The following is a 27,181-nucleotide window of genomic DNA, read 5'->3' as shown; positions in this document are numbered from 1 at the left end:
AGAAGCTACTAACCTCCCTCGGACTCGGTTTCCTTATCTATAACAAAGAGGATAAAATTGGGAGAAGCGATTGAGCAGTGAAAGCAAATGGACTTTGGATTTAGGCAAGCAGAGTCTCAATTCTTAGCCCTGTGTAACCAAAAGCAGGTTACTCGACCTCTCTGAGTCTTACTTTCTTCACCTGCAAAATGAAGACAATAATGTCTGTTATAAGGGCTGTGGAAGGATCCTGCTCACACTGCCTTCCAGTCCGGGCAAAGTAAACATCAGTCTTCTTCCTTCTTTCTTATTCCACATTTAGCAAATGTGCGAGGGGGATGTGAATGCCCTGAAATGTCCGTTAAAAAAAAATTCAACCCTTCAAAGGATGCTATCCACGGTGCCATCAGATAGAGTGACCTCCACGTCTCTCTTCCAGCGGAAGAGGGCCTACCTTCTGATCAGCACACTCGCCTCCGGCGCTGTCAGGGAGGGCCTGGAAGAGGTGAGGACAAGAGGCTGCGGGGAGCACTGAGCACCAAGCACAGAAGCACGGCGGTCCTGTGGGTGCCATCTCAGCCAGGCTCTGCAGCAGGAGCACGCTTGGGCGAATAGTCTGGGCCCCCGGCCAGCAAGCACGAGAAACCCTCAAGCTGGGAGACTTTGCCGTGATGATGCAGTGAGCTCCCTAAGGTCCTGAGACCTGGCCCCCGAGGCAGTGCAGGAAGAGGCACTACTCTAAGGCGCCTAAGTTAACCACAGAAAGTCTGAGCTCTAAGTTAACCACAGAAAGAAAGATTCTCATCACATGTAAAAATTCACAGCTTTCCAAAGCCAGTCACCTGGTGGGGAACAGTGTGGGCCCATAAGCAGAGCTCAGGGAAGGACTCCTCCCACACTAGGGAGAAGACGCGCTGCCACCGGTCTTGGCCAGCCCGCTTCCTGCGTCCCCAACCTTCCCAGTGCCAGTTCTAGAACAAGTGATCCCAGCTCAGGCTCTCCTGCTCCACAAGTGGGTGTAGACAGCAGTGGCTTTCCTGTATGGAGAAAATTCATCATTTATAACACAGCAACTGACCCATCTGCTCCTCATGAGAAGAATGTATTTAAACCTGGAAAGAGTCATAATTCTGAGATAGTCCACATGTTGTCAGCTTTGCCTTCCACAGATGCAGGGCTTCTCCCCTTTGATGAGGGACCTTGTGGCTGAGCTGGAGAAACAGCCGTGGGGAAGCGGGTGCTCTCCCTACCAGCATGTATCAGGTTCATGATCTGGGTCAAGTCCCGTGCAAACAGAGCTAGGACTGTGGCAGTGAGGGAAACATATTCCGTAGGTGGTGGGAACCAGAAAACTTGCCTAGACGAAAGGACTCTGGGCATGACAACCCTAGTAGAGGCAGGAGGCAATTCTGGTTCTCATCAAACTCTGCCCTTGTTTGCCATTCACCACATACCCTAATCTGAAGGGTCAGCCCTGTTCTAGCTATGGCACCTCGTCAGCAAGAGTGAATGCTATAGGACCTCAGAAGCATGGCGGTGCTAAGGATGAAGACTCTAGGCAGAGAATGTCCTAGTGGTGGGTTCTAGGAAGCAGGTGGGTCCCCAGACAGTGCCCAGTCCCTGGGAGTGGCTACATGCGGGAAGTAAAGGTACGAGTGGCTCGGGCACGTGGACCCCCACGGAGGAAGCCGGGGACCCCCCCCCCCACATCTGCAGTGGCCGCATGTATCAGAAGCCGGCAGGCGGCATATGTGAGAACCAAGCCCACGCTAGCCGTGAACCTGGGACGCCTCCCCACCCCCAACACCACGGCAGCAGGGGGCAGGGCCCGGGGCCTGACCCTTCTAAGGCTCAGAGTGGGCTCTGTGGCAGGACTGGCTTGGCTTGCTTCAAGGACTGCAGTTCAGTAGCCACGGGCCCTCAGACAAACTGGGACAGGTTGGGGACTTTGATGTTGAGATCACCAATGTTGATGTTCCGAGGAATCTCCGGCAGATTGATGTTTTTCACAGCAGACACGGCCCGGGCAGGGGCTGCTGAAAGGCCACCCTGAGGAGAAAGGGGAAGGGGCATGAGACACATGCTCAGTGTCATCTCTCTAATGCTTAGAAACACAAGTGACGGAGACCTGGAAAGCGTCCACGCTGAACACACACAATGCGTGTTTTGCTTTTTCGTCCGTATTCCTCAAAGGTAGCCAACACGACCATCTTGAGGTTGACGGGAGCCATGGGGTAGGGACTTGCACTCTGTGCTCCCAAAGGGGTTGTGGCTTATGCAGTGTTGTAGCCGCAGCACATAATAGTGCCTGGCACACCTGCAGGTGCTTTGCTGCAATAACCTGAGATGGTTCAACCGAGTCAAAGTATTGGGGGCCCTTTTCAGGCTCCAAACAAAACCCTTTCCTGAAGAGGCTGACTCTTAGAGACAAGTGCAATCACAGGGAAACTCTTATAAGGAAAAGGAAAGTCAGAGCTTAGGGCAACTGCTTGCCAACGAACACCGTGAGATGGGAAAGAGCTGGCTTTGGAAATGTCATGTGGCAGCAAGATGGGAGGAAGGACATGGGTCTGATGTACCCACGGCCACGGAAGGGCTAGTAACAAACACAGAGGAAGGCGGCCACAGTCGGTGCTCCTCTGGCTCACCCGCAGTGTGCAGAGAAGGGGAGAAGCCGACAAGACTCTCAGAACCATTTCCTCCTTACCAATGCTTTCAGGAGACCGACTCCAGTTCCACTCTTGCCCAGCACGTCTCCATTCTTCTGCTTTCCAAACCCCTTGCCTCTGACTCACTTACTATTCCTGGAAGTTTCCCGGCCTGCCTCCCTCAAAGAACTGTCGTGCCACTCTAGCTGTGGTCTGGAAAAGCTGCTTCAGCAGGACCGCCAGACCTCACAGACAGAGGAATTCCTGGTTTTGCAAGATCAAGTTCTGTTACAAGAAGCAATGAAGCTCTTGAAGATGCTCAGCTCATTAAAGAGGTAATTTATTCTGCTATTTCCGCCACGTGTGACGGTGTATACCTGTAGCCTCAACTCTCCAGGAAGGCTGATGGAGGTGACAGACCTCAGAGGGGTAGGACAGAAATAACTGTGAGCATTTATTTTATTTTTTTTTTTAAGTAATATCTATGCCCAACGTGGGGCTTGAACTCACAACCCCAAGATCAGGAGTCACACACTCCACCGACTGAGCCAGCCAAGTGCCCTGACTGTGAGCACTATGTGGGGGTGGGCTGGGGTATGTTACTTGCAAACCCAGCCCATACCCTACTGCAGCTGAGTAGAAGGCTAACTGGAAATACGGCAACTGGCAACTCCGAGGTTCTGAAAGACACCATGAGACATGGCCGCTGGGAGATCAGACTGCCATAGCACTAGGAAACCACGCTGGGACCAGAGAAGGGCATTCTGTCTCCCTCCAGGGAACGTGTAGCTTTGAAAGGAGGAATGACAAACCACAAACATGGGCCATAATCCCCCAAGCCCGGAGCTGTTTGTCTTCCTGTGCCATCTGACTTTTCCATTCACACTTTTAACCTTAATTCTTACAAGTTTAATTTTCAGCACTGGCCTTCAAGTCAATTGGTTTTGAAGGACTCAAGGAAGAAAGAGGAACATAAACATCCCTAAGGTTTCCCAGCAACACAAACCAACACATGTGTCCATTCCTCCTTCTGCCCCAGGCTCTTGGAACCAGCCGGGGCAAGAGCACAGCAGTGTACTCACCTCGGATTTCTCCAGCCTGTTTTGAGCTTCAATCTGAGCCACGATTTCATTCATGTTGGTTTCCAACACCATCCCACCCATCACCACCTCCTGAAGGATGTAGTGCACCTAGAGGGGAAGCAAAAATAAGAAGGGTTAGAGCACCCTGTGGTAGCTGGGGTGTGGCCCGAACGCAGACCTCCTGGGCCTTTCCGGCACCAGCCCAGCAGTCGGACCTGACACACCAGCTCCTGATTCCCAACAGACACTTGAGCGCCTGGGTCATCCACCTCTCAAGCGAGCCCACATGGATGGCCCCCACGCCCTGGCATTCCCTAGCATGAATCTCTTCCATGAGCAGTGATAGCTCATTCTTACCTGCGGAACTGCCTGGCCACACTCAAGGCAGGGAGGTGGTGGCTGAGAGCACAGGCTCTGAAGTCAGACGGACCTTGTTTAAAATTTTGGCTCTGCTCTCTGTTAGCTGGGTGATCTTGGGCAAATTATCCTTTCAGTCCTCCAGCTTCCTTCCAGAACCATGGTGAGGACTGAGTGCGATAACCTGTATCAAACACCTGGCCTGGCGTCTGCCCCACAACAGGTTCTGAATGCATCAGGATGGCTGTCATTACCAGTATCATCATCACGATCATCACGGATGCATTCCGTCCATCCAGCTGTGGCCGAGCAAGCCCTGCCCAGTGGGATGTCTCCCAGGCTTCCTAAGATAGACCCTTCTGCCTGGGCTCTGCTGGCGGCAAAATGGGCACCTTTCTTTGTACTTGTCCGCATCCCTTTCTTAGAGCTCCGGTAAGAAACCAGGCTCAGCATGAATACTCGCCTGGGTACCAGGCTCACACCTGAGCTCGGGTTCCATCTAGCCAGGACTCCCCAACAGAGGTGACTCTCGGTGTGCTCAACTGCTGTGCCCACTGAGCCATGGTGCTGACTCAATTGCTGTGGCCCACGGTAGCGGGAGGGCTGCCATGGAAACCCCCAGAGGGTCAGGTAAGAGGTGCCTGCTGGGGTCCTTAAGGGGGAGTGGGGCTTCCTCTTTCAAATCAAATCATATCAACATGGCCTTCAAGGTGCTTTCAGTCATGCTGGGAAGATCACAGGTACCACCTTCTATTGTTAATTAAGTGCCCAATTAGCAGTCTGAGGAGGAAGAGGGCAGTGGCTTAGAGAGACCAGAGAGGTTCACGGAGATGGTGGGAGGACTGAGCTGGGCTCTCACATCGGAGAAGGACACGAGGTGAAAGGCACTGGAGGAAGCAATTCGGCTGGTGTTGGGTATGAGGAGCACCAGGATCTGGCTGGAATGGCAGATTTACGAAGAGGCTAGAGACAATGCTGACAAGGTAGTTTGGGCCTAAGGTCTGGGCACTACTGCCATTAGGAGTTGGATAATTTTCTATTGGGGAGGGGGGCTGTCCTGTGCATTGTAGCATGTTCGGAAGCACCCCTGGGCTCTGCTCACCAGATTCCAGTAGCACCCCTCCAGCTGTGACAACCAAAAATGCTTCCAGACATGGTCAAATGTCTCCTGGCGAAATCGCCCCCAGTTGAGACATACTGATCTAGCGTCTAGACTGGACCATGGAGGCTTTGAGGGTCAATTTACTCTGTAGGCAACAAAGAGTCAAGACAAATGATGTGTCCGTGTGTCTGTGTGCTTGTGCGTGTGCATTTTTGACACATGAAGCTCTCTGGCACATCAGTTCTCCGTATTTTGCCCATAGTTAAGTGGAGGGAATGCACTAACTGATATAACCAGGGTACATCTTCTGGCCTCAGGGAGGAAGTGTAATAAAAGCGTATGTTCTGGAGCACCTGGGTGGCTCAGTCGGCTAACCTCTGACTCTTGATTTCGGCTCATGTCATGATCTCAGGGTGGTGAGATCCAGACCCTCCTCGGGCTCCGTGCTCAGCAGGGAGTCTGCTTGAGATTCTCTCTCTCCCTCTGCCCCTCCCCACTGCGTGCTCTCTCTCTAAATAGATAAATAAAATCTTAAAAAAGCCTATGGGTAAACACAAAGTATATTTGCCTACATTGAGCTTTACAAATCACTTTTCTGTCCACAAAGACACACTCAGGCGGCATTCTTAAATTTTATACAATAGGATTTATTTCATTACTTAAATGCAAATGGAGATTTGATGGCAAAACGCTCATATCTAGATAATTAACAAAATGTTAAACAAGACTGATCTTAAAATTATTTGTTGGGGAACTATACCGTTTATACTTCCCCATCAAGAAATCAGCCTCTGAACACAGTATGGTTGTTTCTCAAAAATTTTTTACAAAATAGAATAGCCGTATAATCAAACAATTCTGCCACTGGGCATCTACTCAGAGGAATTAAAACAAAAGTTTCCAAAAGATACTTGTACATGTATCATCACAGCAGCATTATCCACAGAATAACCAAAAGGCAGGAGCAACCCAAGTGTCCATCGATGGATGAAAGGATGAATGTGACATACGCATACAAAGGAATATTATTCGGTCTTAAAAAAGGAGAAAACTCGAACACCTGCTACAGCATGGACGAACCCTAAAGACATTACACTAAGTGAAATAAGCCAGAGACAGAAGGACAGATCTGGCATGACCTCCTTATGTGAGGTACCTAGTTAGTCAAAACCAAAGGCATAAAGTAGAACGGTAGTTGCTGGGCTGAGGTGGGAGGGGATGGGGACTTGTTTAATGGGAACAGAGTTTCAGTTGGGCAAGATGAAGAATTCTGGAGAAGGGTCACACAACCACGTGAATGTGCTTAACACTACTCAACTGTACACTTCAAAATGAAGATGGAAAATTTTACGTAACATAAAATTTACCAGTACTCCTAGTATTTTATTCCTTTTGTTTAATGAGCCCCTTCTTCATGGGGAAGTAGTACTTGTTGAGCATCTACTACACGATGAGCACTTCATATGTAACTTATTTTAATTTTACGATCCATGTGAGGTAGGTAATATGACCTTCACTTTATCTATGAGGAAGTGAAATATGGAAACGTCAATCAGCTATTCCGCTGTCACACGTATCAGAAGGAGAACAGAGTAATGGGGCTGGGTCTGTCTGACTCCGGAGCTCATGTTCTGCACCCTTTCCCCCATGATGCCTCAAAATCCCAAACTGTGTCTTCTGCCCTGTCCACCCCTTACCCCTAGTCCAAACAGAATCATTTTGAGACTTGCCTTTGGTATGTCAGAGACCTTATATGAATTCTTCCATGCTCTATCCCCAAGGCCTAGCATACTGCCCAGTGAGGAGGAGGCATACTGACTGAATGAAAAGGCTTTTTGTAAGTCTGAGTAGCATATTCCTGGGGCTTTAGGTGCTTAGAAAGGTGGAAGGCAGTGTGGTGGTGGAGGCTGGATGGAGAAGGTGTAGCAGAAAACCTAATACAGAATATCATGGGGACCAGCCACTGGTTAACAGAAAATGTCAGTTAAGATTTCTGATTTGAACACTGCATCATGAAATCATAATTTTAAAATGCTATTCAAGATGTATTCTAAGTGCAAAAAGGAGAAATAAATAAAAATGCAAACTCCATTTTCAACAAAACTGGAAGACAACCAAAATCCCAGACTCTAAAACAGCTAGAAAAGCTGTCAAAGGCAGGGAGCTCAAACAAGGTTCCTTTCCTTTAGAGAAAGAAAAGAAGAACGGATACTATGGAGAGGAGACACAGGAGCTGGAGAGAAAGAGATGTCCAGACAGACTTCCTATAGGTAAAGGACACGCTCTCTGGGACCAAACAGATTCCTGGTTTTGAGAGGCAGAAACGTCCGTGGACCTGGAGCTAGGAAACCACACAAACCAGCTATATTTGCCTCACAGAGTTAAACTCTGTGGCAGCATCTGCATCGTGGAAAAGCTCACAGATGCCTATCTCTGCTGGCTGGAGAGAGAGAAAGGGTAAATGAACTCACCCAGAACCTTAAATCATGAGAATGGCTGCAGCGAGCATGGAACGCAGACTTGGTACCTCTTCTATACAAGCATCCTGCAAGAGCTAGTCCCTGAAAAACTCACCTATTTAAAGAGGAGTTATAAGAAATCTGCACAGGATATATACAGAGATACAACAACAAAAAAAAATTAGGGAAGAAACTGGAAAACCAAAAGGCAGACTAAGACTACACACTGGAAAACGCTGCTACAGAGCAGATGAACAGCAATAAAATCTTTTGCAAAAGTGAAAAAAGAAAACCATGAAGCAAGAGCTCAGAGCAGAGGGACACCTGGGTGGCTCAGTTGGTTAAGCGTCTGCCTTCAGCTCAGGTCAGGATCCCAGGGTCCTGGGATCAGGTCCCGCATTGGGCTCCCTGCTCAGCGGGGAGTCTGCTTCTCCCTCTGCCTGCCGCTCCCCCTGCTTGTGCTCCCTCTCTCTCGCTCTCTCTCTGACCAAAAAAAAAAAAGAGCTCAGAGCAGAAGAGCAAGCGCTCACAAGAAGGGGTAGGGAGATGACAGGGAGAAGAGAAGGCATCAACTAGCACAGCTCAGGGAAGAAGGGGAAGGAAAAAATGAACCGAAATGAGGGTAGAACAGAAAAGAACAAAAGGGAGAAGAGACACTGTGGAAAGCATGGTAAGGAACAAAACGGAGGGACATGGAAAAAACCACATACAATGAAACGGGAAAGGCGTTCTCAATAGAATTGAGAGTGAACAGGAGTTACAGAAGGCAGCCAAGGCCAGCAGCATGCGCATAAAGGAGAACTGTAATTGAAGCAAACAAACAGGCAGAGTTGCTCATAAACATTCCATGAAGATCTACTTCGAGATGTTTCTGAAACAAAAATATCCACATACTTAAAGGACACACTGTATATCCCAGGAAAAACTGGCCCAGAACAGTCAGTGCCAAGACAGAGCCTGAGGGTAAGATTTCTGCAACCAGGCAAAAGGATCAAATCACGTAAAAGAGGGGCAAACTCTTGAAAATTCCCCCAGTAAAATTCAGTGCTAGCAGAAAAAGATGCAGTACCTACACAATTGCCAAAGAGAGGCAGCGAAACCCAAGAGCTGTACCCAGGGGGCTGCTGATCCAGAAACACTGTTCCCCATGAGTCTTTCCGGAGAAATCTACAAACGGAAACACCTCTGCCAGCCAAGAGGTGAGGGCAGAGAGGTCGACCCTGAGCACAGAGTCGGCTTACAGGCAGGGCCACGGCTGGGGGTTGGGGGGCGACGAGAGGCCAATGCTGTGTGCCTTACAATGTCGAAAAGCTACAACTAGCGGAAATTAGGAAGACAAGGGCGGGGAAGGAAGGAGGGAGAACAAGAACCCCGATGCTCCCACCCTCGGTACCTAAGAGCTACCTAAATGATAATGTGTATCATTTAAAAGAACTCATGTGATAAAGATACAGTTACCATGACTTTTACTGTGATTCCCCCCTCCCCATCCAAGCCCCCAGTCACTTGCTATAAACAACACTTTGAGAGCCACCAAACTTGTACCTTGGGGCCAATGAGATTTTTCCTGCTGACCAGAATTCTATGCCCACTTTTCCTACATCAAAGTCACCCATATGCATCAGTTTCTTTAAGCACAGGGAGAACTCAGCCCCCTGGTGGAGCACTAAGTACGGACTCCTAGATTTTTAGGTGCCTCCACCTCTAGTCTTCTACAGTTTCTGCCAGAACCTGATTCGACGTCATTTCCTTTTTTATGTAACTAGCCTTTCCAAAGTGTTCACCTTAGTTTTCAAAGAACAATTCTCTTTGCTCATTTATCTGTATATTATTAAGTTAGGTAATTACAATACCCGTTTGACTGGCACCAACAGGTCTACATATATCACAGCTGATCTTTGGTCAGCACAGTGACTCATGTGCTATAAATGAGCAAAGGATGAGGAACTAAAGGTCAGCTTCCCAGCTGCCCAGGTTAATCTGACAAGTCAGTGAAGACCCCTTCCAATGAACACGAAGTGACCGTGAAAGGAATAACATTTCTTTGAGTGCAGACAGAGGGGACATGAGAAAGCTGGGGGTTGCTCAGCATGGGTGTGTAGAGAAGGCTGCCAAGAATCAATACTACACACACACACACACACACACACACACACACACACACACACGAATATGACTCAGCAATAAAAATGAATGAGATCTGGCCACTTGCAAGAATACAGATGATAGACCTAGAGGATATTATGCTAAATGAAAGAAGTCAAAAAGAGAAAGACAAATACCATATGACTTCAATCGTATGTGGAATTTAAGAAACTAAACAACCGAACAAGGAAAAAAGAGACAGACAAAAAAACAGTCTCTTAAAAACAGGGGACAGAGGGGTCGCTAGAGGGGATGGGTTGGGGGGAGGGGTGAACCAGACAAAGAAGATTAAGAGCACACTTACCATGGTGAACACTGAGTAATGTACAGAACTGCTGAGCCACTTTATTGTACACCTGAAACTAACGTAGCACTGTATTGTTAATTATTCTTGAATAAAAAAAGAAGAATCAATACCAAACTCATGTACCCAAGAAACCAGATACAGTCAGATCACAAAGAATGGCCCTGTTGAATGACCAGAGTTGACAGACGGACTGACCTTGAGGACGCCGGCAGAAATGTAGGTGAGTACCTCAGAGAACACTGAGAGTTAAAAGTACCAAACCAACAAAGAGGAGGCAGGGGAAAAGGAAATCTAAAATCTGAGTCATGTAGGTGGCAAATACAAACCACAAGAATAGAAGACAGCAAAGACCTAAAGGTCCTCAGGAACCCTAAACCCAGCCTAACATCAAGTGCACCGAACAAACAGGAATTATCAAGTAATAATAACTCATAGCTCTCTGCTATTTCGACAACCGTCTAAAACAATGACAATACCAAAACTCATTCAGAAGTACCTGTTAAGAGAATTTAAACAAAAGCACTACTGATTTCTTAGTTCTTGGCAAATCCAGTGGTATTCTGACCTAGAAATAATCACAACCAGAAGGATCTTCAACTGAACATAAGATTGAGATGGCTCCAATAAACCAACAGGCCAACCTGATGTGAGAGGAAGGCAAAAGAAAAAGATACTTTCGGTAATGAATCTGAGATCTTAACAGGTAAAATGCTGGGTGGAAACTCATATTTTACAAGATCAAAGAAACATAAATTTATGGCCACACTTTAATGAATAAAAGCTGGTGTTTATAATTTGGTCCTATTTAAATTTTTTCTCTTAAAATCCCTCAAAACAATCAAAAAGTAAAATACAGTTGACCCCTGAACACGGTTTGAACTTTGTGGATCCACTTATACACAGATTTTTTTTTTTTTATAAATACACTCCAGTACTGTCAATGTATTTTCTTTTCCTTATGATTTTCTTAATAACACTTTCTCTTCTCTGGCTTATTTTATGGTAAGAATATATAGAACATATAAAATATGTTTTAATCAACTGCTTATGTTATTGGTGAGGCTTCTGGTCAACAGAAGGCTATTTTTTTTTTTAAAGATTTTATTTATTTATTTGAGAGAGAGAGAATGAGAGATAGAGAGCACGAGAGGGAAGAGGGTCAGAGGGAGAAGCAGACTCCCTGCTGAGCGGGGAGCCCGATGCGGGACTCGATCCCGGGACTCCAGGATCATGACCTGAGCCGAAGGCAGTCGCTTAACCAACTGAGCCACCCAGGCGCCCTCAACAGAAGGCTATTAGTAGTTAAGTTCTGGAGGACAGTCAAAAGTTATACACGGATTTGTGCTGGGGGTTGGTGATCCTAACCCTGCATTGTTCAAGTGTCAGTTGTAATTACTAGAATCAAAATATCTATTCCTCTGGGCGCCTGGGCGGCTCAGTCAGTTAAGCATCTGCCTTTGGCTCAGGTCATGATCCCGGAGTTCTGGGATCAAGTTCTGTGGCTGGCTCCCTGCTCAGCGGGGAGCCTGCTTCTTCTTCTCCCTCTGCCCCTCCCCCTGCTTGTGCTTGCTCTAATAAATAAATAAAATGTTTAAAAAAATGTCTATTCCTCTAAAGGCAATCTAACCGGCTATCAAGCCTCTGTACTGTCCTCCCAACATACGTGGACAATGGTCTTCCTTCGTTCTTCTTTTCTAAGAAGTTGTCACATTGTCCTCCCACCCCTGAAGATACCTACTTCTGGAACTGGATCCTGTGGGCATCGATTTGGCCTCACTGTTCTTTCCTATCAATATAAGTTAACTGTCTGAGACCTTCCCCATCTCATTCCCTAGAGGCAATAATGAGTGTCCTTCAGGATGGGGACCTACAAGTTTGTGGCTTGTAGGGCTCCGCCAGGAAGTTTGTCTGTGACCCGGTTCATGACGAGATGAAATAGGAAGAACAAATCTGGTGCATGCTGAGGATTCAACAGTGCTTAGGTACGGTTCTGGCAATCCTAGCAAGTGTGACTCTCCTGTTCTAAAGAACCTGGCTCAGAGGTTCTGGGCCAAAAAAGGCTTGACTAGCAGTTCTACTGCAAAGATGCACAGAAAGGGGAAAATGACACCAGGAGGCATCAGAGGAGAGTTTAATGACTACTGAACCTGCTGGGACTCCCTGAAGCAAAGAAAGCCCTTCTCCAAACTGGAACAAGGGCTTGTACTGCCGCTGACTCTGCTGAGATTTCTAATCCTAACCTTCACTACCTTCTACCATTCTTTCTGCTGATCCTGTTAAGCAGTTCTGTAAAAATCAGAGACATTCTTCCAGGATTTGAGGTGTGGAATACCCACAGCTTGGGCCAAGTAAACTCAAGAAAGGCTAAGGGCTCTCTCGGCTAAGACAATCACCCTCTTCTCAGTGATAGTACTGGAGCCTATGCATTTTTACTGAGGTACTTAATTTAGTGCACTGTCATATTTTTTACTTGCGTGCCTCTTTCCCTCGACCATGATTTTCCTCGAGGGTAGATTTGTTTGTTTGTTTGTTTTTAAGATTTTATTTATTAATTTGAGAGAGAGAGTGCACGAGCAGGGGAAGGAGCAGAGAGAGAGGGACAAGCTGAATGTGACTGAACACAGAGCCCAACACGGGGCTCGATCCCACAACCCTGAGATCATGTCCTCAGCCAAAACCAAGAGTCGGATGCTCAACCGAACACACCACCCAGGTACCTCTTGAGGGTAGATTCTATGTCATCTTCATCTCTGGGTCTCCAGTACTAAACACTGTGCTTGGTAACAGCAGAGCCTTCATAAATGCTGGCTGAATGGATGAAAGAAGCTCATCTAGTTCAAAAGTCCTGATTTTGAGGAGGCACTGGCTTTTTGAGTTGGCCTGACTTCCCATTCTGGAACTGAGAAACAAGCTCTACTGTCCAGGACACAGAGTTAACCTCTACAGATAAAAGTGGGTTAAAATAAACTTGCTAGTTTCATGTCAGGATCAAGAATCTAAGAGGGAACACAAAAGTGTCACTTCAAGGACAGAGATGCTCCTTAGGCACACAGCTGGGGATGGAGACAAGTTGGTTTCAGCAACCCTATCCAAGGATAGAGGATTCCAGGATCTGCCAGAGTTCTATCCTTGGTTATGTCTCTCACTGAAGTCAAAAAAGTTCTGAATCCAGTCCCAGGTCAACAGAGACCATCACTAAAAGCAAACTGATCTGGAGCCTAAAGATAACAAACAAGACATTACTTTTTCCTCTAGTCAAAACACAGTCTTCACGTCTTAAACTGGCCATGTTCCATAAACTTAAGTATTGAACTTACAATGAATTTTTCTATAGATACAGTAAGGTTCTCATGCTAGCAGCTCACAAAAGCGCACTTAAATCCATAATGCTTACCTAGAATGTAGTATCACTGAGCAGCCCCGCATCTACATCTAAATACCACGAATAATACTGCTTCTTTAGTAAAATCCAGTTCTATTTTTTTTTTTTTAAATCCAGTTCTATATTGGGATGGCAGGAACCTATCTAGCAGGACGCCTCAGGCAGAGGGGGTCGGTAAGATCTTTTGAGACACCAGTGGCACATGAAGGCACACCACACTCCAGGCTTAATCTCATCCACAGAAGCCTCTAGACTAGATCAATCCCACCCCAGATTCTTGCATGGGAGGACAAAAGCCTATAGTACCACAAAAGGCAAGGGCTCCATCCCCACTACCAATCCCTACTTTCCTATCTTTCTAAAAACAACTGTGTTCTCACACAGAAGACAGTAAAACACTAATCAAATACAAAAGAGCACAGTCCCAGGGCTTGTACTGGAACAGTAGGATACCAACATTTTAATACTTAAGTTTTAAGAAAGAATCACTGATAAGATACATACTCTACTATATCAAAAGCTAAGTGCTGGGGTGCCTGGCTGCTCCGTTAGAAGAACATGTGGCTCTTGAGCTCGGGGTTGTGAGTCCGAGCCCCACGCTGGGTGTAGAGATTACTTAAAAAAAAAAAAAAAAAAAAAAAGCTAAGTGCTGATAACTTTTTTGACCTCTTCTTGGCTTGGCTGGTTTCATTAATTCCTAGGAAAGACCTCTGGAGAGGAAGGAAGGAAGAAATTCTCAGTAGGATGGGGTCTGCATCACCTCCTTGTCCATACCGGCGGGCAGTGGCTCTCAACAGGCCAAAGCTTGCGCTCAGTACTGCTAAGGGGAAAAGAAAGTCATCTGAGAGTCATCTTGGCCCAGAGTCAGCCTCTAGTTCCCATATTATCTACTTTAGAGAGAAATGAAAGGGGGAAGAGGACATAAAAAGGCATTTCAGAAACCTGATACCTAAGGCTTCTCTCTTGTCCCTACTTTCATTCCAAAGTCCAATGTTGTATCAGTTTTGAAACATGCTGAGGACTGCCCGTCCTCATCTCCGTGGATTGCCTCTCATCTCACTTGTCTGCAAATGAACCATGGGAATTAAACTCAGCAACAGTCGGCTGAGTGTCCACGTAGATGTAGCTGCAGTGAACAACAAGGACCACACTGAGAAGTATACCAGGCACACCTAGTTCCACTGGGAAGCTGATTCTCTAGCTAGAGTCAGAACAGAGCGTGAAAGGGTCAAACATTAACTCGCCATTTTAAACTATTTTAATGGAAACCTTCAAAAAATGTAGAAGATACGCACAGACATTTTTCCAAAGAAGACATACAGATTGCCAATACAGACATGGAAAGATGCTCAAAATCCCTAATCCTCAGAGAAATCCCAATCAAAACCACAAGGAGATCACCTCACATCAGTCAGAATGGCTAATATCAGAAAGACAAGAAATAACAAGTGTTGGCAAGGATGTGGAGAAAAGGGAATCGTCATGCACTGCTGGTGGGAATGTAAACTGATGCAGCCACTATGGAGAACAGTATGGAGGTTCCTCAAAAAATTAAAAATAGAATTATCCTATGATCCAGTAATTCCACTTCTGGATATTTATCTGAAGAAAATGAAAACATGAAATTGAAAAGATACATGTACCCTCATGTTCACTGTAGCATTACTTACAAGAGCCAAGACATGGAAAAAAATCTGTGTCCATCAATGTATGAATGGATAAAGAGATTGTGGAATATATATACACACAATGGAATATTATTCAGCCACAAAAAGGGAAATTTTGCCATTTATGACAACATGGATGGACCTTGAGGGCATTATACTAAATGAAATAAGTCTGAAAGAGAAAGACAAATACTGTATGATTTCTGTTACATATGGAACCTTTTTTTAAAAGATTTACTTGATTTATTTTAGAGAGAGAGAGATAGAGTGCACATGCACCTGCGGCGGGGGGTGGGGGGGAAGAGGCAGAGGGGGAGGGAAAGGGAGAGGGAAAGAACCCCAAGCAGACTCCATGCTCAGTGTGTAGCCCCACACAGGGCTCAGTCTCACAACCCTGAAATCATGACCTGAGCGGAAACCAAGAGTCGGATGCTCAACCGACTGAGCCACCCAGGTGCCCCTCTTATATATGGTATCTCAAAAAACAAAAAAAAACAAAAAAACAAAAAAACAAACAAAAAAAACAACCAAGCTCATAAATATAGAGAACAGATGATGGTTGTCAGAGGCAGGGAGAAAGGGGATGATAGTGAAGGGGGTGGGAGAAATGTGTCAAGGGGGTCAAAAAGTAAAAAAATTTTAAAAAAGAGAGCGATACAACATGTGCATAACTGGTATGCCAGAAAAAGAAATGGAACAATAGGAGAGAGAAAATATATTCAAAGATTAACAGAAAAAATACATAACTTGATTTTACATATCGAAAAGATCAGGTGATAGCCCAGAAAAACTGATTCAGAATGATTAACACAAGACTAGGAGCTCCAGGTTTTATATTGTTTTGAAGGGTGAGAAAACAAACCTCCAAATCTGGAATTTGGAGATTGATGCACCTGGCTAGAATAAAAAGATAAATGGCAAGCAAGGCAAAAAAAAAAAAAGAAGCAACAAGTGTTTTCACGTGCATGCTTGTATGTATAATTCATGCTTATGTGTAAGTGAGATAAACGACAGCAATGACACAAGGGACAGCAGAGAGGCACTGGGATTAGTTATTATTTTGTTACTCTAAAGTATCTGCACTGCCAAAGAAATTATGCTGTAGAGAAACATTAATAACAAAATTGTTGATGCTGAATTACTAGGTGGAAAATAAACTACCTGGGTATAGAATGATAAAAAAAAAGTATACTTCACATTCTTATGACTTCTCAAACAGAATAGAGTGAACACAGTTTAGCTTTTTCTTCGCTGCTCGTTGTTAATATCCGTTAGTGAATGCACTCTGACTCTGAGATGCCCCGCAGGGACGTAGCCACAGGGCTGTCTGGTCCCAAGCAGCCGTTAAAGAAAGCAGGCAAAGAAACAACCTGCTTCGTAAAGTTCTGTTTTTCTCTTTTCCTTGTTATGAGTGTCTCCTGAACTACATTTATGATCTCCTAATCTTCAGATGGAGACAGGACATTTGCACCGTTTTTTTCCAGATGTCTTGTCATATAACTCCACAAACCTCAATCCCTCACCCTTGATTTTCCTTCTTTTTCACATTCATATGATCACATATTCTTTCAACAACACAGGAATGAATCTAGTGAAATCTCATCTTACATCAGTTTAAGTTGTAACAGCCACCAGAAGAGACGGAAACACGTGTAGCCGCACATCCCTTACATCGCCTGTAGTCTTCCTCCACCAACGGCACTGCTGAAGTGGCCGGCTTGGTTAGGGGCCACAGACTGAAAAGCTCTACTGTAACTTTAAGCACTAAAATCACTCCGAGCACCAGGTGATGCTTATGACAGGCACATGATAGGTGTTAAAGAGCAGAGACAAAGAGCCGGATTCACACTCACTGCAGGCACACACGAACCGAGTAGAATTGTGGATGGAATCATTCTGTATTTGGAATTGTTATCCTCATCTTTTTTCCAAAGGGTGAAAGTTGAATCGGTATAAGCTAAACGTGTACATGTGAGCCCACTGTACTCCCTACACACAAGATGATGTGTTAAGGTTTGAGGCATTCACTCATTTTCACCAAAAGGATGTTACCTGTAACAATATCTGTTTTCAAATATGCTTAACATCACAGAATGGTAAGAGCTGGAAGGAGGAAAGGAAGATAAGATGCGAACCCTGTCCTCAAAGGCTTAGAATCAAATTAAGGAAGATAAAACATGTACAAAATGAACTGTAATAAAAGGAAGGCTATGATAGTACTATGACCTAAGTACACAATGCTATGGGAATTCAGAGGAGGGTGGGTCTCGAACTGATAAATGGAGGAAAAGGCATCTGGGCAGAGAGGATGGCAGATTGCCCTGCAACTCATTAACTATTCTCCATGCTCTGCTAATAATTCTTTAATAAAAGGATTCCTCACTCGCTGGCTTCATGTTTGACACTGAGTATGTACAGGTGACTGCAGCAAAGCATGCTCATTGCATATTATTCCTTCTTTCCTAATTTTTTACTTTTTCCCAAAGGATGACTACTATGGGGGCGCCTGGGTGGCTCGGTCGTGAAGCGTCAGCCTTCGGCTCCGGTCATGATCCCAGGGTCCTGGGATCGAGCCCCACATCGGGCTCCCTGCTCCACGGGAAGCCGGCTTCTCCCTCCCCCCCTCCCCCTGCTTGTGTTCCCTCTCTCATTGTGTCTCTCTCTGTCAAATAAATAAATAAAATCTCTTAAGATAAAAAAAAAGAATGCCTATTATGAGTTGGAGTGCTCTGTGAAGTAAAATTTTAAAGATGTCCCAGCAGGACTTTTCCTTACCTGTCTACTGTTTCATCCGCCTTCATTTCCTGCCTATCTCCAGTATTTTACAATACAGGTCCCAAATGCTAAGCACAGTACTAGGTAAAGAAAATGAGCCAGGCCTTGTCCTCTTGAGTTTTATCCTCTCTCTGATTGATTACCTGCTAACAAAACATGGCCCAGATACATCTCCTTCCACACTGAGGATGCTAGAGCAGGAGAGGACACTAAGGGCAGTGTATGGAGAGCGCAGACTCTGGAATCAGCAAGGCTAGGGTCTGAATTCTGTCTCTGCTACTTATCAATATTGTGTGGTCTTACGGAAACTGAGGTTTCCTATCTCTAAGCTCAGTTTCTTCTTCTGTAAAATGGGGAGAATTACAGTTCTCATCTGATTGGCCTAGTCCAAAGACAAAGTAAGATGATGCAGGAAATAAATGAGACGTTGTATTTCAAGCACTTAGCTATTATGTGCCTGAAATATAAATAAGTACTTGATAAATACTAGGTAATGGAGTAATTACAATCAAAGTCATCTTGTCCAACCTCCTTCCCGTTGCAGGTATTCTTTAGCTCTTGAGACAGAATAGATCGTTCACCTAAGTACAAAGCAGTAACTGTCAGAACATTTTTAACTATTCTGAGCAGCACTAACTGTCAGAACATTCTTAACTGTTCTGACCTGCAGTATGCTTGGAACCACTTCCATCCCCAGGCCTTACCTCTGCCCAGTGAAGCAGCAAAGAGTAAGTCCCTGCCCTCTACTCTGGGATTCTATCATTCTTTTTAATCTGACCAAATGGCGGGCAGTCAGGTAATGGAAGAACAATTTATGTGACCATCTAGAAAAAATTCCAAATGCCAGGCTCCGATCCACAAAGGCTCCTTGCTCCTAAGGAGATGAAGTTCCCGTTCCTTCTAAAGCACTGCTTCTGGGATGGCCTTGGACCCTGCTCCACCCTCTCCAGCCCTTTATGAGCTGGGTCAAAAACTTATAAAGCTATGACATCCCTAAAGACAAGTACATCAATAACTCAGTATTGCTGTAGCACAAAGTTCGAAGCAGGAAATGGTGAGAGGTGAGCCTAGAGAGGCAGGCTGGGACAGATGTCAGAGGTCTTTGTAAACAATGTGAAGGGGCCTCGGCTTCAGTGCCATCCCGTTGGCAGTGGTCCCCAACTCTTCCTTTGAGGCATTCACTCATTTTGAAAATCCACTTGTATGACACACTTCCTCATGAAAATCCATTTGTATGACACACTTCCTCAATCACGCAGGTGTCATTTTGCATTCATAAGCGTTCTCAGGAGGCAGGGCAAGGAGCGAGGCATGTCCTCCTCTGTAAGAATCACTGCTGTGTAGGATACAGAGCCACTGAATAATTCAGATGAGGGAGGGACAGTCAAAACACATTTTTAATGTCATTAGGCGGGTTTGTAAAGGATGGATTTAAGGGAGTAATATTGGAGCCAAAGAGAACAGTGGGGAAAAAAGTAAAAATAAAGACAAGATCACCATTTGTTGAGCTTGGCAATTACTCACTAAATCCAATCCTCAAAATAACCAAGAGCGGCAGCTGTTACCATACTTCACCAAAGCCAAGTTACTGCACCCCACTGATTGTAAAACACACCATTACTTTATGTACCGCTAGAAGAGAAAAATGTTGCCAATTTAACTATGAAATTCCAGTGATGTAAGACAAATCTTGACTTGAGATGTTAAAATCAAAAATATTACCAAAAATGGGAGTCTAAAAATCGATGAAGTATGGTACCATCCCTGTTGTACAAGTGAAGACAGTGGGGCACAAGCAGGTCTTCAAGAGGGTTGCCTGTCACCCAATTAGAATCCAGTCAAGTCAGAAGTCTAGAAGGCCACTTGAGGAAGAATCCCCTCAAGGAACACAGTGCTCTTCTGCACCAATCCAAAGGTTATCCATCTCCCAAGGGAGCAACGCAAAGCTGAGAGTCCTACCCTGAAACTAGGAAGCATGCACAGGTCAGAAACCTTCAAAGTCAAAAACTAATAAAAATCTGTTTACAGAAGAGGCCTGTAACTGTGCTGATCAGACATTATATCTGAAAAGTACTTTGGAAAATTAAAAACAAACAAACAGATACACAGATACAGAATTAGGACATTTATTACATGTCAACCAATCAACTATATTTGAGTCCCTGTGCTGCTCAGAAAACCAACATAGCATTACAAACTGACACTATTCCATATACTGGAAACAATTAGGACTAAAAACTTTAGAGCAAGGGCAAGACAAATAAGTTGGAGAACCAGAACGCTGGAATTCAGAGAAGAGTTCATCAAATGTAAAACATGGGCTGGGTCTTGAAGCCTGGAAAGCTTGACAGGGGGACGTGAGGGTGCTGGGAGTGAAGGGGGACTGGTGTGGGCACAGGCAAAAAGGTGTGAATTGGCATGGTATGTATGGAAGACACGTCTCATGGGCCTGAGGGGTCTGGGTCCCCAAGCAGAGAGATCCTAAGGGCCATGAGGCTCCACAATCCAGAGGTCCTTGGAAGCAAAAGGGAAGAATGTCGAATGAAGGGAAAATGGTAGAAATGTTTTCTATGGAAGGTCAGACCAGTGAGGGAGGCTGGGGGAAAGACTGGATATAGCTGCTAGAGCTACATGTTAGTTACCTGGATTTAGGTCATGTGAAGAAAAAAAAGAAAAAAGAGAAGAAAAGGCAGAAGTGAACCTGGAGAAAATACTGAAAGAAGAATCAAGACCACCTGGTGATCACTTAGAACTAGAAGGTAAAGGCAGGCATCCCTGAGACTGCATGCCTTAAAGAAAGAGGATGTTGCCGACAGGCTGGGGAAGTTGAGGAGAAGATACTGGGTGGAGAGGTTAGTGAGTGAAAGGTAGGCAGGAAAGGTGGTGGATCGAGAATATGAGTGGTCTGGTATGGTGGCAGGTCATCCAGACGAAGGGGTATTGCACACTCTGGGAGACATAGCCTTTAGCTTGATCAGAATGAAATGTAGATGTTGTGGGGCGCCTGGGTAGCTCAGTCGGTTGGGCGTCGGACTGTTGGTTTTGGCTCGAGTCCTGTTCTCAAAGTCGTGGGATCAAGCCCCGCATCAGGCTTGGTGCTCAGCACGGAGTGTGCGTGGGATTCTCTCCTGTCCCTCTGCCCCTTGCCCCCACTTGCGCACAGGCACTCTCGCCCTCTCACTCTAAAGTAAAATACATTTTAAAATCTTAAAAAAAGAAAGAAAGAAAGAAATGTAGATGTCATTCCCCCATCTAGATCAAAGCACATGTGTGCTCAAGGGTGAATGCACAAAGAGAAAGCCAGCAGGGTGCCCAGGAACTGAGATATGGGGCACACACCCAGTTCTCCCACTCTGTAGGGAGAGAAAGGAGCAGCAGTCTTAAAGCCCAAGAGGTTGGGCCCAGTCAGCAGAGAGCCTTCCATTCCTTTCCTGAGGTTTCCATAACCAACATCATTAAACATGATACCTGCAGGGCAAATTCAGGTATGTAGATTCTGAAAATCTAAAGGGCCGCATTTATGTAGTGACTGGGCAAAAAAAAAAACAGGGAAGTAGGGGCGTCTGCCTTCCACTCCGGTCATGGTCCCGGGGTCCTGGGATCAAGCCCCGCATCGGGCTCCCTGCTCTGCGGGAAGCCTGCTTCTCCCTCTCCCACTCCCCCTGCTTGTGTTCCCGCTCTCGCTGTGTCTCTCTCTGTCAAATAAATAAAATCTTAAAAAAATAAAAGTGTCACTTTGAAATAAGTTTAAAACAAACAAACAAACAAACAAAAAACAGGGAAGTACTCAGCTCCTGGCTTTGACTGGATGACTTTTCGTCAGTACTCTCAGCAGTTAAAACAGCAGGGGTGGGCCCAGGCAGGCCTCTGCCACAGCTGCTGAAAATATCTTATGGTACCATGGTACAGACCGAGCTGACATCACAAATGGGTTCAATAATTTGTTCTCTACAGAATGTGAACCTTAATTCTTGAGGCCATAAACAGATAAGGCTACAAAGATTTCACAATGACTGAGAATTAAATGTAGTGTACTGTTTTCACCAAGCCTGTAGATCCATCTGCCTTCAGACTCATAAACGTATCCTAAGGCACACTCTCCGCCATTAGCCTTTCTTGGCACACACTCCCTTGGCCCTCCCCACTTGTGCTCTGGACATAAATCATAGATCCTAGGCTAGGGTGAAGGGGCTAGTTTGCAGACCATCTAACCATTTATCTGGCTTCAAGCTCAGACTTTACCTTAGAGCAGCAGAGAGCGATTTTAACTGTTTGCTGTGCTAGGCAATAAAGCTTGTAGAGAGAGTACTACCTGGACTCTTCAATGAAGTTGGCCTTAAGACCCCAAGCAATAAACAGGCAATATATGTACATGGTACAACATTTCTCAGAAGTTAGTCCCTACACTTACCTAGCTCCTCTTTCCAGAGGCAGTAACTCTTACCACTTTCTTCCGTAACAATGACTTACAGTGACTTACCTGATCCTCTTCCCCACCCCTACACCTCAACTCCTCTTACAGAGCACCCCTGAATGACTTGGGAGTTAGGGGCACTGACCACCCCCAATGCACACACAGCCAAAAATCTGCATGGAACTTTTGACTTCCCCAAAACTCAACTCCTAATAGCCTACTGTTAACTGGAAGCCTTACTGATAATATAAACAGTCAAGTTACACAGATTTTGTGTGTTATTTGTATTCTATGGTGTATTCTTAGAATAAAGTAAGCTAGAGAAAAGAAAACATTAAGAAAATTATAAGGAAGAAAAAATACATTTACAGTACGAGGTTGTACTCATTAAAAACACAAAACTCGCATGTAAGTGGGTCCACAGTCAAAACCGTGTTGGTCAAGGGTCAGCCGTACCTCTCACCTTTCTCACCTCCACCCAGCCGTACCGGCCTCCGGGCCCTGGCACCTGCTATTCTATCCACCTAGAATGTTCCTGTCCACAAAGCCACATCCTGCTCACTTCAACTTTCCACTTTGCTCACAGGCCACCTTATCAGAGATGCCTTCCCCAGCCACCTGATAGACTCAACCCTTACCTGCTCTACTTTCTTCCCTGCGCTTATCACCACCTGGTGTACACTTTATCTTCCCCTACCAGATATAAGGTTTGTGAAGACAGGAATGTTTTACTAACTTTCCCAAGCACCTAGAATAGTGGATGGATAAGTGAATTCAACAACTGAGTAACCAGAATGTACTAAGTATCGTGTTAACCAGATTCACAGTGGTGAACGAGACAGGCTGATCCCCACCTTAATAATGGTATGAAGTGGGTGAGGGGCAAACAAACAAGAGCTAGGTGCTCTCATGATTCCCTGTCCACATGTAAGTTCCTAAGGCACAAGTCTTACAATTCCTATGTGGCAGAATCAGGACTCAAGCCCAGGCATGCGGGCTCGGGGGTCCGTGCTCTTAATCAGGTCAATGAGCAAAAACAACACATTATGTTAAAGGCAATGGCAAAAGTAGTTGAGGGGTGCTGGGGGGAACAAGGCAAGTGTACTTATTTCCGTCTATGGGCAGGGAGAGGAATGTCAGAAAGGTTTTTCGAACACTAACTTCCTTGAAGGGTGAGTCAGAATCGTCAGTCTGGAGATGCAGGGGGCTAGAGATTCGGTTTTGGATGTAAGTGAGTCTGAACTGAAGTGAGTTCAGTGGGTAATTTAGAAGTCACCAGCAGACAGATGACTGTATGAGATTTCCTAAGACAGCAGCTAAAAGAAGAGAAGAGGGACTAAACTACGAAAGAAGACTAAAAGGCCAGATGGAATGGCCAGAAAGGTAGAGAAAAGACCAGGTGAACATGTACGATGGGAACGAGGAACAAAGAATGCTTTAAGGAGGAGGAAGTGTGCAAATGGCTCGGTGAAAAGATCCCTGGAAAATGCCCACTGGACGCAGCACCGCAGAGGACGAAGGTCTCAGGTCTGCTCACCCTTCACTCCTTCACACTGTGCTCCCACCCCAGAGGGTATCTGCATGTGTATCAGGCAGGGGCCCTGCTGGCGTTTAGTCGAGGGGGTCAGGGATGCTAAATACCAGCAATTCAGTGAAAAACTGCACTACCCGAAATGCCGATAATGTCTGCATTGGCTGACTCTGTGTAGATGGAGCTGCGTTTATGGGTGGTTCCACGTCTCCCCGAATGTTCACACGCTCCTCCCCACCCTTCGCCATACTGTGGCTTCCTACTGCTTTGTCTCCTAGAATTCTGGTTTTGGAATTAAAAACAATTTTTTTTTTTTTACAGAATTAAAAACAATTCTGTAAATGTCTACATATCTATCATAATATTCATGCTTTAAAACTCTCAAATTCTGAGATCTGAGCTTTAATGCAAAGAATGTGGGTTTTTAACGTTCTGGGCATTTCAGCCTGAGCATCGGCTTGCTGATCTGTTACACAGGGGTATTACCACCTCCTTTATAAAAGATGACTGGGCATAAAGTTCCTAGCGCAATGCCTGGCACCAGGCAGCTGCCCAATCAATATTAATTTCCCTTTTTATGACTACTCCTCCCCTCGATGAGTGCTCTACTCAGGAATTTATTCAGCTTTCACTGCTCCTCTCTGGCAGCGCTGATCTTCTAGCGCACACTGCTCGGGTTTTTCCCCAGCTATCTGACTTTGGGCCACCACACCTGTGGTACCCCGTGTTGTTATGACCCAGCCAAGGCCGCGGTGCTCAGTAGGCTGCCTAACATGTCCCATGTCTAGGACCCCAGATGCCCAGCCAGAGCACAGGGGGGCCGCCATCTACCCTGGCCACTCCCATTTCAGAGCCTAGCCTCAGAAACAGCCATCTCTTCAGAGTTCTGCTTTCCTTTCTCTATCACTGATCACATTATCATTAAATCAAAGAACTCACAATTAGGTACTATATTATTCTATATCAAAAATTCATATACACTTTACTTTTACAAAGTACAATATGTAGATGTACTATATATATGTAACTAAATGCAGTGCTTGTGCTCAGTTCTATAAAAAGCAGTGCAAGACAAGAGCCCCCTCATATAACACCATGCCTACCGAGAAATTACACTCAACTTCTGGCATCTTTTTCAAAAATGTTGCTTACTCCAAGACCAAGGAACACCTCTATGGGATTCAACCTTCTAGTTGGGACTATCAGCTTCTTGAGGGTAGGGCATTTGTCTTTTCCATCTTTGTATCTCCATATCTAGCACAGGGTCCTTCTCATTAATAAATGTTTGTTATTCATGTGATAAACAGAGGGGGGAAAAAGACAAAAAAACATTCTCAACAGACATTAGTACTTTAGGTCAGAGAGCCAAGGTAACAATAGATGATTTGAGGAAAGCCTTTATAAGGAAAGAGGTATCTGTCTCCCAGATAAGGAAGCAATTTATTCTGTTAAGGAATTTTAATTTCCTAAATCACCTTAAATTCATGTGAGAGGTACAGGATAGGAATGTCATAAATTCTGGTAGAGAAACTGAAAAGCTGTTACATGAGATGCCTTTTTCTAAGAGTCAACCATGCTTCCCTCTTTCACGAGCATTCCTGTATCTTTTGGATACCAAAACTTCGAGGTTCCTGCCTGTAAACTGATCCTGAAGCAAATGTCAGCTTTTCCTCTAAGAAAATAAATGAAAAAAGTATGGTAGTTATTAGTAACACTCAAAGCTATTGCAGGTTTCCCCCAGTCCTGGGCACATGGCAGGAAGGCACTTCCCTAAGCCACTTAGGTGTGGGCAGATGACTTGCCTGGACCAATGAAATGTGAGTACAGTGGGTACAGCATGGCACTTTAAGAGCCAGGGCACAAGTGTCCAGCTGGAAGTACACGTTGAGAAGGATTTCATCAGCTGGAACACCCAAGTGACTATAGTGAACACCACAACGGCCACACAGCATGAGTGAGAAATAAACCCTGTTGCTATATAAGCTACTGGAATTTTGGAGTTATATATTACCTCGTCTACCTAGATTGATGCAAACATCACACCTGACAAAGGGTTCTCAACTAGGGATCAAGAAATTCTGGGTTTTGCCTCAGAACAGGCCAACCCTCTCTTGCATCATAAAGGATTACAGCAAGAACAGAACTGATCTCAATTCCAGCCTTTTAGGGCACCTACAAATCAACAAAGTAATATATAATGTGTTTTATCTGCAACATATTCAAGTAATATCATTAGGATTAAGTTTTAGTATTGACTAAAATCTTGACAAACACTGGGTTTTATTGAAAAGGGAGGATAACAAACAGAGAGCTCTAAAGGTCAGATTTTGCTGTCTTGTGTACACTATCATCCTAATGCCCTTAACCATTAATAAGGAATGATTAAACAAAGTAAACAGGCTCTCCGCAATTTCAAGTGGCAGACAATGAGTCAGTGCAAAGTTCAAGTAAGGAAAGTGAAGTAGTGTAGCAGACATTAAGAGTGGTTTGGAGCAGTCTCAGCTTTTCTTTCTTTTTAAACAAAGTATAGTGATGTTAGCAATTTAAGGAATCATCATTGCTAGTCTCCGTTAGTTGTTCTGAAAGGATAAGATACTGGCCTCTGAAAAATATTCTGCCACAAAATTCTTATCCATCAAGCATCAGCAGAGAAGGGCTCAGGATACAATGGGGCCAAAGGTTGGCCTAGGTTCCCCTCCTCTCTCTTAGGCATAGCCAGAAAGACACAGATAGCCAGGGATGGTCAGCACACCAACTAACACTTTCTCGAGCACTAAAACTCAAACAGAATGTCTTATTCTTCTATGCCAAAACAGCAACTTCTTCATCACTAAAAACATACTAAGTATGTGTCCCTCACTCTTTCTTCTATTCTTGGAGACCAGCAATCAGAATACCTGCTTCAATGCCACTAGGGTGTGGCAGAGGGCCTTAACGTCATTAGGGTGTGGTGGGCCTTAATGAGCTCTGTTATCACAAACTCTATTCCCATAAGGGACATTTTAAATAAGCACCGTCCTTTATTACGTTTATGACCCTTTCACCTTGGGCTCACCAGTTCATTACAATTTTGAACCCTCAGCATTTTCCCATTTCAGCAGTCTATACTTAGCAAGAGATTTTTAAATTCCATACTGTGAGGTTTCTTGGCCTCAGACCCACCCAAAAGCATATGTTTCAGCTCTCCTGAGATAGCCTATTGCATACTAAAGTCCACAAAAAAGGCTGGATAAATTCCCTTGACACAGCCACTGAATCGTGACTCTGATGACCAGATCCTGAAAGCCCAACTGAGTGCCAAATCCAGCTTTGCTGATAAGCCACTGGTAGATC

At 45.1% G+C, this 27,181-nt stretch overlaps 1 protein-coding gene across 3 annotated transcripts in view; it reads right to left on the bottom strand.

Moving 5' to 3' along the window:
* Nucleotides 1–1,065: 1,065 nt before the first annotated feature.
* AP3S2 (adaptor related protein complex 3 subunit sigma 2) overlaps nt 1,066–27,181 on the bottom strand; it is a 55,793-nt gene continuing 29,677 nt past the window's right edge. For all 3 annotated transcript variants that reach the window (XM_025893034.2, XM_025893037.2, XM_025893036.2), the window contains 2 exons: nt 3,710–3,817; nt 1,066–2,028 (listed from right to left, as the gene is read on the bottom strand). In XM_025893034.2, the coding sequence (XP_025748819.2) occupies nt 1,900–2,028; nt 3,710–3,817 (237 nt within the window). In that variant the 3' untranslated portion in view covers nt 1,066–1,899. The remainder of the gene's footprint in view (nt 2,029–3,709; nt 3,818–27,181) is intronic.

Source organism: Callorhinus ursinus, unplaced genomic scaffold (genome assembly GCF_003265705.2).
Source record: "Callorhinus ursinus isolate GAN/ISIS: 27379988/994484 unplaced genomic scaffold, GSC_fseal_2.0 scaffold45, whole genome shotgun sequence".
Classification (NCBI taxonomy): domain Eukaryota; kingdom Metazoa; phylum Chordata; class Mammalia; order Carnivora; family Otariidae; genus Callorhinus; species Callorhinus ursinus.
Note: the sequence above shows the minus strand (reverse complement) of the source record. Positions and strands in the feature narration are given on the sequence as shown.